Genomic DNA, 14,025 nt, shown 5'->3' on the forward strand with positions numbered 1-14,025 from the left:
TGGCCACGTGGTGCAAGTAGTTTGCAGATTTCAGCAAAATGGCAGAACAACAGCAGAGGAGACAGAGGCTGCCCAAATTTAGCTCAGATGAGCTGGAGGTGCTGATTACAGAGGTGACTACCCATAGAGACCAACTTTTCAGTCGTGCCCACAGACTGTCACAGGGAGAGCGGGATAAAATATGGCAGGATATCACTGCCAAGGTCAATGCAGTCTCACAGGTCAAAAGGTCTGTGAAGGCCATCAAGACTCGTTGGGATGACCTAATGCGGCGTACCAAAGAGGTAGCCAATTTGGCGAGGGCAGCACACCAAATTCAAGTTGGACCCTGCAGACCAGAAGACCTGACCACAGAGGAATGGAGAGTCCATCAGGTCATGCACCCTCAATCTATAATTTGCATGGGTGGCCCAGATCCTGCAGACTTTCCATACTGGAGGTCAAGTAAGTGTTTCCCTTCAATTAATGTGTGGCAGCACTAAATCTGACATTACTCTTTCTGCTCATTTCTGTGTGATATACATTAAATGAAGACAAGATTACTTCAGAATGCAGTAATGTGTTAGTTTCACAAATGTCGATATTTGTGTACCCTGAAAGATCATATTTTACTGTTAATATTTCATTCTAGACTGCTCATCGCAAATCAGTAATTCTGCGTGTTTTCTTTGACCTCGATTTTGACATTCTCAAACTAATTTATTAAAGTGCTTGGTTCACCCTTGAGTTCCATGTAAAAGCAAAGTGATTTTCATTGATAGGAATACAGTAATTCATAGGTTCATTAGCCCAAAAAGCCTACTTCAATGTTTAAGTTGCCGTTCAGATTTCAATTGACTGATTCCAGTCTTATTGAAATAATACTTTCTGAAACAAAACTAGGAAATATTATTTTTCTTATATTGGCAACGGAAATATCCCTAGCTTAACTTTTGTTGGAAGCTTAAGGTTCACTGCCTTGGTATACACGTCGCCGAGGATCTCACCTGGACTGTACACAACTCACATCAAATCAAACTCAATGTCAAAACAAGAGATTCTGCAGATGCGGGAAATCTCCAGCAATATACACAAAATACTAGAGGAATTTAGCAAGCAAGGCAGTGTCTACAGAGGGGGTTAAACAGTTGACATTTTGGGCCATGATCCTTCACCAGGGCTGAAATGGAGGGAACAGAAGCCAGAGTAAGAAAGTACTGGGAGTGGAAGGAGTACAAGCTGGGCAGGTGATATGGAAGATCAGGGGTGAGGGAGGTGAGTGGGTGGTGGAATGGGGGATGAAGTAAGAAGTTAAAAGGGGATAGGTGGAAGAGATGCTGAAGGTGGATCTTATAAGTGAGGATAGTGGAACGTGGAAGTAAAGGAAGGGCAGAAACCCATCCTGCTTCCCTTTCTTCATAAAAGTTGGGGATAATAATATTCATGCCATTAGTTTAGACTCTACCCAGACAGAATATGAAGTGTTGCCATGGACACAAGTGGCCATGGACAGATATGTCTCTATGTCTTCAGTTTGATAATTGTAGGGAAGAGGCCTTTGAAAGGAAGCTCTCCAAGTACGCGGGACTGGTCAGCAACTGTCAGCAAGGTGTCTCCCAGTGGAGGTTGGTTGTAGGGGATTCGCAGCCCGTTCCTTAGTTAAAGCCTTCAGCATTTGGGCATCGAGGGAGAGAGGAAGAGGAGAGCCATCCGCAGTACCACCGATGCGGCAGAGAGGGCCTCAAGATGGCTGTGGCTCAAAAGAGGGGAACTATGGAGTCATAAGTAGCTGGTCATCTGGACACAAGCTGGGGTCTGATCAGCCCTGGCTGGGTCACCTGGAGGAGGTTGTATGATGTTGAGAGATCCAAAACACCCGATGATTCCAGGAACATCACTGAAGATCTGTCCAGAAGCATCAGTAGATGTATGTACACAGCTAGGGATATATATTATAATATGAAAACTTAGGTAACAGTTACAGTTTAGGATAGTAGGCCATTGTCTTTGCTCTGCCATTAAAAAGACCATGGCTGATCTTCTTGAGCGGTCCCTGGAGGATGAAGGATAACTTGCTTTCACTCCAGTTTGGTGGGTTCCGAGGTGCCTAATGAGACAGATGTGGGAACTGAAGACTGGACAGGGGATGACCGATGGGCGGGTAGGTGGGCTGTTAGATTGTGAGGCAGTGCATTCTTTACACTGCTCACACAGGCCCTCATTATACTATCCCAAGTGCTCCTGGGCATGGGCTAGAGGCTTCCAGGAGTCAGAGGGGATGCTGCACTTCTTCAAGGAAGCTTTGAGAAGACCCCTTGAATCTTCTTCCATCTGGCAATCCCCTCCCATGACAGACTGAAATAGAATATCCATTTTGGGAATATGATATTGGGTATGCAAATGTTACAGCCTGCTTGCTGTAGCTTGGGATATTAGCCTAGGACCAGATGCTGACATTGGTTCACTTGTTCTTCCAGTGCATTGAGCATTTTGTAGAAACAGCATTATTGGTATTATTCTAGTGTTTTGATGTACCTGATGTCGATATTTTAGGCCTTTGAATCATAAGGGAGGACAGGGATTAGTGCTGCCTCGTTTGACCATAAGCTTTGTACCAGTCTTGATCCTCAAGTACTTCTTTTCCTCCATTGACTAAAGTTTGTGGTGGTTTGCATTGACGCCAGCGGTGAATTTCATCAGCAAAGTCTGCCTTTGCCAAGAGCTGACATTAAGATATGAAAAGTGGGCTGCATTTCCCAGTGTGCTACAGGTTGCTCATCCAAATGTAGAGTGCAAGATCATATGGTTTGGTGAATGAGTTGACAGTAATTCAGTGCCTAATCCTTGGAGTGTGTGCAAGTTCAAGCATTGTTGTAGAATTGTATGGCATGCAGACGGGCCCTTTGGTCCAGTTTGTCCATGCCAACCGTTGTGCCTTCCTAAGCTAGTCTTATTGGCTTGTATTTTGCCCAAATACCTCTAAACATTTTCCATGCCTATACCTGTCCGAAAGTTGTAATTGTACCCGCCTCTGGCAGCTCTTTCCATATTGCCACTGCCCTCTGTGTGAGAAGTTTACCCTTCAAATCTTCTTTAAATAATTCCTCTGACACCTTAAACCTATAGCCTCTAGTTTTAGATTCCTAAAACTCTTAAAACTCCTCATAACTTCATACAACTTCTCTAAGGTCAGTTGATTACACACCAGGGAAAACAGTCTTTCCTTATAACTCAAGTTCACTAGTCCTGCCAACACCTTTGTGAATCTTTTCTGCGTCCACTCAAGGTTAACCAATCCTTCTTTCAGCATGGTAACCAGAAATGTGCACAGTACTCCAAGAACAGTCTGACCAACATTTTGTACAAATGCAATATGATGTCCCAACCCTTGTAGTCAGTGCTACAGCCTTCATCGTCTGCATACTGCACCTCACTGACATTTGGTAGATCTCATCACCTCTTTCCCACTCTCTTCTCATTCTCCTTTTCTGTTTATCATTCTCTGTTCAATTATTTTGTCTCTTCAGCTCTCAGGGGTTGAGAATTCATTAAAAATTCATGGCCCTCTGAGAGGAGAAATGCAGAATCAGGTTTATTATCACTGACATAAGTTGTGAAATTTGATGTTTTGTGGCAGTGGTACAGTGCAAGACATGAAAGTTGTTGTAAGTTAACATAAATAAATGGTACAAAAGCAGGTAGGTTCATGGTTCGTGGACCTTTCGGAGATCTGATGGTGGAGGAGAAGAAGCTGTTCCTAAAACATTGAATGTGCATCTTCAGGCTCCTGTACATCCTGCCCCCGATGGTACTAGAGAGAAGAGGGCATGTTCTAGATGGTGAGGTCCTTAATGTTGGATGCCGCCTCCTTGAGGCACCGCCTTTTGAAGATCTCCTTGATTGTGGGAAGGTCGTTCCTGTGATGAAGTTGGCTGAGTGTACAACTCTCTGCAGCCTCTTGCGATCCCGTGCACTGGAGCCTCCATATCAGGCAGTGATGCAACCAGTCAGAATGCTCTCTACCTCATCTCTTGCTGAAAGGATACCCTCTAATTTGAGTTAATATCAGGAGGGGAAACACTCTCTCAGCATCTACCCAGCTAACATAATCAAGAGTCTCTTCCACTCCAACCTTTCGCTCTTGTCCCCTGTCCCAGACAGTGTGCCAGCTTCTATCACACTGTTACCAGACTCTGAAACAAATCTCTTGTATGCTTAAAGAAACTTGGGCTCTTTCTGGCATCTTCCCTCTTCCTTTCCAGTACTGAAGAACGGTCTCGGCCTGAAGCATCAACTGTTTATTCATTTCCGTAGGTGCTGCCTGACCTGCTGAGTCCCCCGGCATTTTGTGTATGTTGCTTGTAGTTTTCTTACTTTTTATAATTTTATTATAATCCTATTATAATTCTTATAAGATCATAAGAAAATCTTATAAATTTTAGAAAGATCACCTCTCATTCTTCTGTGTTTTCTTAGTATTGCCTAAAGCTGCTCACCGAATGTCAATCTACATCCCAGAAATCCACTTGGTGAATCTCCTCTGCCTCCTGTACAGGCACATTGTTCCTTAAATGTCGAAACAAAAACTGCATACAGAACAACACACATCAAGGTTGCTGGTGAACGCAGCGGGCCAGGCAGCATCTCTAGGAAGAGGTACAGTCGACGTTTCAGGCCGAGACCCTTCGTCAGGACTAACTGAAGGAAGAGTGAGTAAGAGATTTGAAAGTTGGAGGGGGAGGGGGAGATCCAAAATGATAGGAGAAGACAGGATGGGGAGGGATAGAGCCAAGAACTATCCAAAATGATAGGGTCTCGGCCTGAAACGTCGACTGTACCTCTTCCTAGAGATGCTGCCTGGCCTGCTGCGTTCACCAGCAACTTTGATGTGTGTTGCTTGAATTTCCAGCATCTGCAGAATTCCTGTTGTCTGTATACAGAACTCCGGGTTTGGTCTTTGTAAAGTTGTGTTGATTTTTTTTTCTTATTTTTCTATCCCATGCTCTTTCAATGAAGGCCAGGGTACCCTTCATATTCCTAAATACTAGATGGACCTGCCTGTTAACCCATTGTGTTCTATATACTAGGACCACAAAATTGTGGAATTTCCCTATACTTAGATCATAATTTGCTTTCTCTTTCTTTGAAAGTCTTGCCTGACGCCGGCCCCCTAAGCCTGAGTCGACTTCGTAGTAGTAGTAGTAGTTCTTTGAAAGTGGATATCCTCATATTTTCCCCTATCACTCCATCGGTAAACTTCTTAACCTTTCTACAGGTATTTTCAGCAACAGGAAACATTGCTCTACATCATCCCGATGCTGGAGACCTTCCAGTTAAACAATAGCTCGGTTTTAAAATCTCATCCTTGTTTTCAGATCCTACCGCTTGCTTGCCCCCTTCATTCTCTCTAAGCTCTTCCAGCCTACAACCTTCATGGAGAGCCGCACTTCTTCAAATACAGCCACCTGGTCACCCCCAATTTAGTTGGTGCAAAATGAGCGGGTTTGACTTTAGCTCCCAAAGCTCTGAACTTCGGAATCTCTTTCCTGAATTGCTGCACTTTGGCCCATTTCTTCCCTTCATGAAAATCTAGTTCTCCAACCCAAGTGCTTGGACTTCTGCCTGCCATCTCCACATTTGACTTGATATCAGTTTTTATTTTGATAACACTTGTCAAAAGATGCATATAATAAAAATTGTTTCCATTTCCCAAGCCAACCATGGATTCTGAATGAGTTTACCAATTAGTAATGAATTATTTATCTCAAAACTGATGATAAGTTGTTCATGCAGCATTAAACAGCTGGGTTATTTTGTGATTTTTTTTTAGTCTGCTTCCGAATTCTGAGCTTTGTTATTTTGGTAGTGGTTGAATTTAGACACCTACACTTTCTTAGCCCACTTCTCAAATGATTTTCACAATTAATAGAGAGAAACTTTGAGCTCATAATCTGGAGGAATCATATGTCGGTTGTGTGGGGTGAGCCTGCACGTGTTGCTGTGCTTCTTCTCGTGCCAACATCACATGTCACAACCCACCAACCCTAACCCTCACCCTAACCGTATGACCATAAGATATAGGAGCAGAATTAGGCCACTTGGCCCATTGAGTCTGCTCCGCCATTTCATCATGTCTGATCCAATTTTTTTCCTCTCAGCCCCAATCTCCTGCCATCTCCCTGTATCCCTTCATGCCCTGACCAATCTATAATCTATCAATCTCTGCCTTAAATGTACATAAAGACTTGGCCTCCACAGCTGCCTGTGGCAAAGAATTCCACAGATTCATCACTCGCTGGCTAAAGAAATTCCTTCCCATCTCCATTCTGAAAGGATGCCCTTCTATTCTGAGGCTGCATACTCTGGTCTTAGACTCCCCTACCATAGAAAACATCCTCTCCACATCCACCCTGCCATTTGATAGGTTTCAATGAGGTCACCCCTCATTCTTCTGGATTCTAGTGAATACAGGCCCAGAACCATCAAACACTATTCATACAATAAGCCGTTCAATCCCGGAATAATTTTTGTCAACCTCCTTTGAACCATCTGCAGTTTCAGCACATCCTTTCTAAGGTAAGGGGCCCAAACTTGCTCACAATACTCCAAGTGAGGCTCACCAGTGCTTTATAAAGTTTCATTCAATATTACATCCTTGCTTTTATATACTTGTCCTCTTGAAATGAGTGCCTTCCTCACCACAGACTCAACCTGCAAATTAAAATTTAGAGAATCCTGCAAAGGACTCCCAACTCCCTTTGCACTTCAAATTTTTGTATTTTCTCCCCATTTACAAAATAGTCAACCCTTTCATTTCTTCATCAGCCGCTGCTTGATCCACACGAGAACCTTTCCTGTAATAACACGGGCTTGTAGCTTGTCAAGCAGTCTGATCTGTGGCACCTTGTCTGGGTGGTGATCTTGAGGCCTTAGCTCTTCAAGGCTTCAGCAACGAAGAGCTTCACGCAGAGAAAGGAAAGAAAGCTCAAGTTTTTTTTTTCATTCTCTTTATATCTGCTCAGCTAGGGACTGTAGGGATGCCAGGCAGAACAGTGAAATGCTCCTCTTGCAGGATGTGGGAAGGCAGGGAGATCTCCGGTGTCCCTGACAACTACAACTCCGAGAAGAACATCCAGTTGAAGCTTCTAACAAACCGCATTAAGTGGTTGGGGCTGGGGCTGGGGCTGGGGCTGGGGTTGGGGCTGGGGCTGGGGCTGGGGCTGGGGCTGGGGTTGGGGCTGGGGCTGGGGCTGGGGTTGGGGCTGGGGCTGGGGCTGGATGAACTCTTGATTATTTGGGAGGTTGAAGGAGTGATAGACAGGACATATAGAGAGGTAGTTACACTCAAGGTGCAGGACGCAGGAAAATAGATGACAGTCAGGAAGGGAATAGGGGTCACGGAGCCAGTGCAGAGTACCCCTCTCATCAGGTATATCACTTTGGATACTGTCGGGGGAATGAGGAAAGTCACAGTGGCCGGGTCTCTGGCATTGAGTCTGCCTCTGAGACTCAGAAAGAAGTGGGGGAGCAGAGTCATGCTGTGTGCCAGGGGATTCGTTAGTTAAAGGAACGGACAGAAGGTTCTGTGGTCGAGAACGAGATTCCCGGTTTGTATGTCGTCTCCCAGGTGCCAGGGTCCGGGATATCTTGGATCGAGTCCTCAACGTTCTTAAGTGGGAGGGTGAACAGCCAGAAGTTGCGGTCCATTTATGTACCAATGGCATGGTTAGGATGAGTAGCGAGGTTCTGCTAGGGAGTTCAAGGAGTTAGGTGCTAAGTTAAAGGACAGGATTGCTACCCGTGCTACGTGCTAGTGAGGCCAGAACTAGGAAGATTATACAGTTTATTATGTGGCTAAGGAGTTGATGTAGGAGGGAGGGCATAAGATTTTTAGATCGATGGCTCCTTTGCAGGGAAGGTGGGACCTGTACAGAAGGGATGGTTTGGACCTGAACTGGAGGGGGCCAGATATCCGAGCAGGAAGGTTTGTTAATGCCACACAGTGAGATTTAAACTAAAGTTGCAGGGCGATGGGAACCAGAGAGAGCAGATAGTGGAGGGGTTGTGGAGGCAGATGTTGGTAAGACCTCAGACAAAGTTAGGAATCAAAAGTTTGAGCAAGGTGCACCGAATGTCCCGAGCTGCGTATATTTCAGTTGAAGTGTCATAGGAAAGGCGGATGATAGTGCTGAAGATGAGGTAACTGGTTTACAGAGGCAATGTGTAGAGAGGAGAGGATATTGATGGGGAAAATTGCAGTCAGCAGTTTGAGTTGCAGTGCGAAAGGCAGACAAAATTGCAGAGGGTAAATACAGAACTGAAGGTGCTGAATCTGGATGTGAGCAGTAGAGGGAGTAAGGTAGGTGAACTTGTAGCACAATTGCAGATCGGCAGGTCTGATCTTGTAGGCATTACTGAGTCATGGTTGAAAGGTTATAGCAGGGAACTTGATGTCCAAGGATACACATTGTATTGAAAGGACAGGCAGGAAGGCAGAGGGGACAGTGTTGCTCTGTTGGTAAAAAATCAAATTATTTGAAAGAGGTGATGTAGGGTCAGAAGCTGCTGAATCAGTATGGATAGAGCTAGGGAACTACAAGGGTAAAAAGACCCTGATGGGAGTTGTGTACAGACCCCCAAACAGCAGTAAGGATGTGCCCTACAAATTGCAATGGGAAATAGAAAATACATCTAAAAGGGCAATGTTACAGTAGTCCTGGGGGACTTCAATATGCAGATAAATTGGGAAAATCTGGTTGGTGCTGGATTACAGGAGGGGAAATTTCTAGAATGCTTATGAGATGGCTTCTTGGAACAGCTTGTGGTTGAGCCCGCTAGAGGATCAGACATTCTGGATTGGGTGTTGTGCAGTGACCTAGAACTGATTGGAGAGCTTAAGGTAAAAGAACCCTTAGGATAAAGTGATCATAATATGATGGAATTCACCTTGAAGTTTGAGGAGAAGCTAAAGTCAGTTGTATATTACAGTGGAGTAAAGGGAATTACAGAGGCATGAGAGAGGAGCTGACCGGAATTGATTGGAAAAGAACACTAGCAGGGATGACGGCAGAGCAGCAACGTCTAGAATTTCTGGAAGCAATTCAGAAGGCACAGGATATATCCCAAAGAGGAAGACGTATTCAAGAGAAGTCAAAGCCAACATAAAAGCCAAAGAGAGGGCATATCATAGAACAAAAATTAATGGGATGTTAGAGGACTGGAAAGTTTTCAGATACCTACAGGAGGCAACTAAAAAAGTAATTAAGAAGGTAAAGATGGGATATGAAAGTAAGCTAGCCAATAATATTAAGGAGGATACCAAAAGTTTCTTCAGATACATGAAGTGTGAAAGAGAGGCGAGAGTGGATATCACACTGCTGGAAAAGAAGTAGTAATAGCGGACAACGAAATGGCAGATGAACTGAATAAGTTCGTCTTCCTTCCTGGAGGAAGACATTAGCGGTATGGTGGAAGTTTCAGGTGTCAGGGGCATAACGTTTGTGAAATTACCATAACTAGAGAGAAGGTTCTTGGGAAACTGAAAGGTCTAAAGTTAGATACAATGGTGCCAGAAAGTTTGTGAGCCCTGTAGAATTTTCTCTATTTCTGCATAAATATGACCTAAAATGTGATCAGAAAATCACACTAGATTAGATTAGATTGTGAGGACATGCAGTCCTCTTTTATCGTCATTTAGTAATGCATGCATTAAGAAATGATACAGTTTGTTCCTCCAGAATGATATCACAGAAACAAGACAAACCAAGACTAATTATAACATATAGTTACAACAGTGCAAGCAATACCGTAATTTGATAGAAGAACAGACCATGGGCATGGTAAAAAAAAAATCTCAAAGTCTTTCGAAAGTCCCATCATCTCACGCAGACGGTTGAAGGAAGAAAACTCTTCCTGCCAGGAGCTTCCAGCGCCTCAAACTTGCTGATGCAGCATCCTGGAAGCACCCGACCACAGTCCGACTCTGAGTCTGTTCGAAAACTTCGAGCCTCCGACCAGCTCTCCGACACCGAGCACCATCTCTGCCGAGCGCTTCGACCCCGGCCCCGGCAATAGGCAAAGCCGGGGATGTGGGGCCTTCCCCTCTGGAGATTCTCGATTGCACAGTAGCAGCGGCAGCGAAGCAGGCATTTCAGAAGTTTCTCCAGATGTTCCTCCATGCTTCTCACGGCTGTCTCCATCAAATCAGGATTGCGCACGGCATCCTACTTCACAAATACAATATCAATTCGGAGCGGCCGCGCGTGCTGCGTTCGTGCCACCATCTTCTCCTCTCCTCCCTAAAACATGTTCTAAAACTAGATAAAGAGAACCCACTTAAATAAATAATACAAAAAACATTATACTTGTTCATTTATTTATTGAGAAAAATGATCCAATATTACATGTATTTGTCGGAAAAAGCTTGTGAACCTCTGGGCTAATGCCTTCTGCAAGAGCTATTTGGAGTCAGGTGTTCCAATCAATGAGATGAGATTGGACGTGTGGGTTGTAGAGGTGTCTGCCCTATAAAAAAGACAAAGTCAGATTACTGACAGAGCCTGCTCTTCTCAAGAATGATCTGGTTATGTGCACTATGCCTCGATGAAAACAACTTTCTGAGGGCCTTAGAAGAAGAATTGTAGAGATGCATGAAGCTGGAATGGCCTACAAAAGCATTTCTAAACACCTGAGTGTTCATCAGTCCACAGTAGGAGAAATTTTCTTCAAATGGAGGGAACTGATACTGTTGCTACTCTCCCTATGAGTGGGCATTCTGCAAAGATCACACCAAGAGCACAATGTGTAGTGCTGGAGGAGGTGTAAAAGAACCCAATGGTAACAGCAAAAGACCTGCAGAAATCTCTCTCTAAGAAAAACACTGAACAAGAATGGTGTTCGTGGAAGGCTGCCATGGAGGAAGCCACTGCTCTCCAAAACAACAAACATTGCTGCACACATCAAGTTTGCAAAAGACCACCTGGATGTTCTACAACCCTTTGGGACAATGTTCTATGGACAGTTGAGACAAAAGTTGAACTTTTTGGCTGAAATGCACATTGCTATGTTTGGAAGAAAAAGGGCAGTGCACACCAACACCAAAACCTAATCCCAGCTGTGAGACGTGGTGGAAGGAGCATCATGGTTTGGGGCTGCTTTGCTGCCTCAGGGCCTGGACAGCTTGTGATCATTGAGGGAACAATGAATTCAAAATTGTATCAAGACATTTTGTAGGAAAATGTCAGGTTAGCGGTCTGTCACCTGAAGCTTAATAGAAGTTGGATGATGCAACAAGACAATGATCCGAAAGACAAGAGTAAATCAACAACAGAATGGTCTAAAAAGATGAAAATTTGTGTTTTGGAATGGCTGAGTCAAAGTACTGACCTTAATGCTATAGAAATGTGGAAGGACCTGAAGCAAGCAGTTCATGCAAGGACGCCCACCAACATCCCAGAAATGAAGCAGATTTGTAAGGAGGAATGGCGTAAGATTCCTCCAAGTCAATGTACGGGACAGATGAACAGTTACGGGAAAACGTTTGCTTGAAGTTATTGCTGTATGGGGGGGGGGTGGGGTCACACCAGATACTGAAAGCAAAGGTTCACATACTTTTTCCAACAAATACATGTATTACTGAATCATTTTTCTCAATAAATAAATGAACAAGAATAATGCTTCTTGTGTTATTTATTTAATTCAGTTCTCTTTATCTAGCTTTAAGAATACGTGAAGATCTGATTACATTTTAGGTCATATTTATGCAGAAATAGAGAAAATTCTACAGGATTCACAAACTTTTTAGCACCACATTAAGTCACCTGGACCAGTTGGTCTACACTCCAGAGTTCTGAAAGAGATGGCTGAAGAGATCATGGAGGCATTAATAATGATTGTTCCAGAATCACTAGATTCTAGGATGGTTCTGGAAGTCTGGAAAATTGCAAATGCCACTCCACTCTTTAAGAAGGGAGAGAGGCAGAAGAAAGAAACCTAGAGGCCAGTTAATTAGTCTGACCTCAGTGGTTGGGAAGATGTAGGAGTCAGTTAATAAGGATGAGGTCGTAGGATACTTAGAGCCACATGATAAAATAGGCCGTAGCCAGCATGGATTCCTCAAGGGAAAATCTTGCTTGACAAATCTGTTTGGAATTCTTTGAGAAAATGTCAAGCAGAATAGACAAAGGAGAATTGATTGATGTCGTATACTTGGATTTTGGGATGTTGTGTATGCCTTTGGGATGTGGGAAGAAACTCGTGTACCCAGAGGAATCCCACGCGGTCACAGGGAGTAACCAAACCCTATCGGTGATCTCTGGCACTGTCAAGCATTAAGCTAACCTCTACACCAGTGCTGCCCATTTCATGGGAAGATATTTTCTTGGGTCTTAAAAGGATTATCTGAGTTCATAAACTTCGGAGCTAAAAGCCGATCGTGTTCTAAATGACTGTAAAAGTTAATTAGTGTCTATTGTAATTATAAATTGATTTGTTTTTCAAATTAAAAGGATAATGTTGTTCTGAAATAATCTTTCTTGACAATTTGCAGTGTTTATAATTAGAGGAAACTGCAGTATTTCAACATGTTTTTAATTGCACCTAGGGCCTGAAAGGTGAGGATTTTTAATTTAAGTGTTAATGAAATGCTTAAGAAAAAATAAACACTAAAAACTCTGCAGATGGCTTACATAATGATCTTAGAGAATGTTTCACAGCATGCATTCCATTGAATTGGCCTGCTGAAAGATTCACTTAAAAGCATTTTTTTTTAAGTTTGTTAGTATCTTAAGCTATAATGAAGCTTGACTTTTAAAAATTAATATTAAACAATTTAGATCTTAATGGTCGATTAGATTTCAAGTGATTTAACAGGGAAACAAATGATTTTTTCACAGTAAAGGAGGAAAGAGGATGCACTGCAGCGGAGGCCGGACCATCAGGAATGCATGTCATTTCCCACGAGGATGGAGCAAGAAGTTGGACGTCTCCCTCAGAATCTCCCTCATCCCCTCACGTGCCATCCTCATTGCCAGAGCCATTCCCCTCTCATAGGGATTCCTGCCCACCACCCAACGACAGCTCAATGAATGAGTTCGATAGGCAACTGCTGGCTTCTCAGAATCAGCAGACTGCACTCTTGAGAGATTTTTGGGAAGGATTCCAACCTCTCATGCAGGACCTCATACAGGCAACCCGGGAGCTAGCTCATGAAACTCACTTGGTTGCTGAGCAGACCCATCAGGTGGCCCAGCAGACGAAGGGAGTGGCGGACAGCACCAGAGAGCTGGTGTTGCAGAATCAACGGTTGGTCCTTCACACCCAGGAAATGGCTCAAAACATCTCAGAGATACGTCTGTTCATGCAGCAGCGCCTTTCCCAAACTTCACTGGAGCCACTAAGGCTCACAAAGTCTGTGGTGGAACAGCCAGTGCACACAGCAAGTTTACTGAGCCACTCTCCGATACATCACCCACAGGCAAAGAGTCCGGAGTCTACCGAGGTACAGCAGCATGAAATACCTGGACTGACACAGATAAAGAACAACCCCAGGACCTTAGGAAAGAAAAGACGATTAGTTTAGGGATCTTGCTCCTGAAGTACACTGAGACATCATAAATGAAGATATTTAATTCTTGATTGTATATTTTAACTTTAATGTTTAAATCCAAAATGTTAATTTTTTAAATTATTTTTGGAATATTAAAAAAGATACAAAACTATAAGCCCATTAGTTAATTTTATTTTAACTTTATTTTCAAAAAAAAATTTGGTAAAAAGTAGCTAGTTTGGATTTGTCTTCCTTTTTGCGAAAACAATATATCTTGCCAATTTTCCACTTTGAAGCAAAATAAAACTGTATGTGCTGGAAATCTGAAACCAAACTTAGAAAGTGCCAGAGATGCTCAGCAAGTGTGTGTGCGTGTGTGTGTGTGTGTGTGTGTGTGTGTGTGTGTGTGTGTACACGCACGCACACAGGGGTGGGGGTTGAGAGAGAGGGTCCACATTTCAGTCACTGACCTGTCAACAGTGCATCACTTTTGGTGAAGG

At 43.5% G+C, this 14,025-nt stretch overlaps 1 protein-coding gene across 1 annotated transcript; it reads left to right on the plus strand.

Moving 5' to 3' along the window:
• The first annotated feature begins 38 nt into the window (after positions 1-38).
• Positions 39-13,579, plus strand: LOC134357294 (uncharacterized). Its single transcript, XM_063068669.1, has 2 exons — positions 39-444; positions 12,873-13,579. The coding sequence occupies exons 1-2, from the start codon at positions 39-41 to the stop codon at positions 13,556-13,558; spliced, it is 1,092 nt and encodes a 363-aa protein (XP_062924739.1). The 3' UTR covers positions 13,559-13,579.
• Positions 13,580-14,025: the final 446 nt, after the last annotated feature.

Source organism: Mobula hypostoma, chromosome 16, assembly GCF_963921235.1.
Source record: "Mobula hypostoma chromosome 16, sMobHyp1.1, whole genome shotgun sequence".
NCBI classification, from domain to species: domain Eukaryota; kingdom Metazoa; phylum Chordata; class Chondrichthyes; order Myliobatiformes; family Myliobatidae; genus Mobula; species Mobula hypostoma.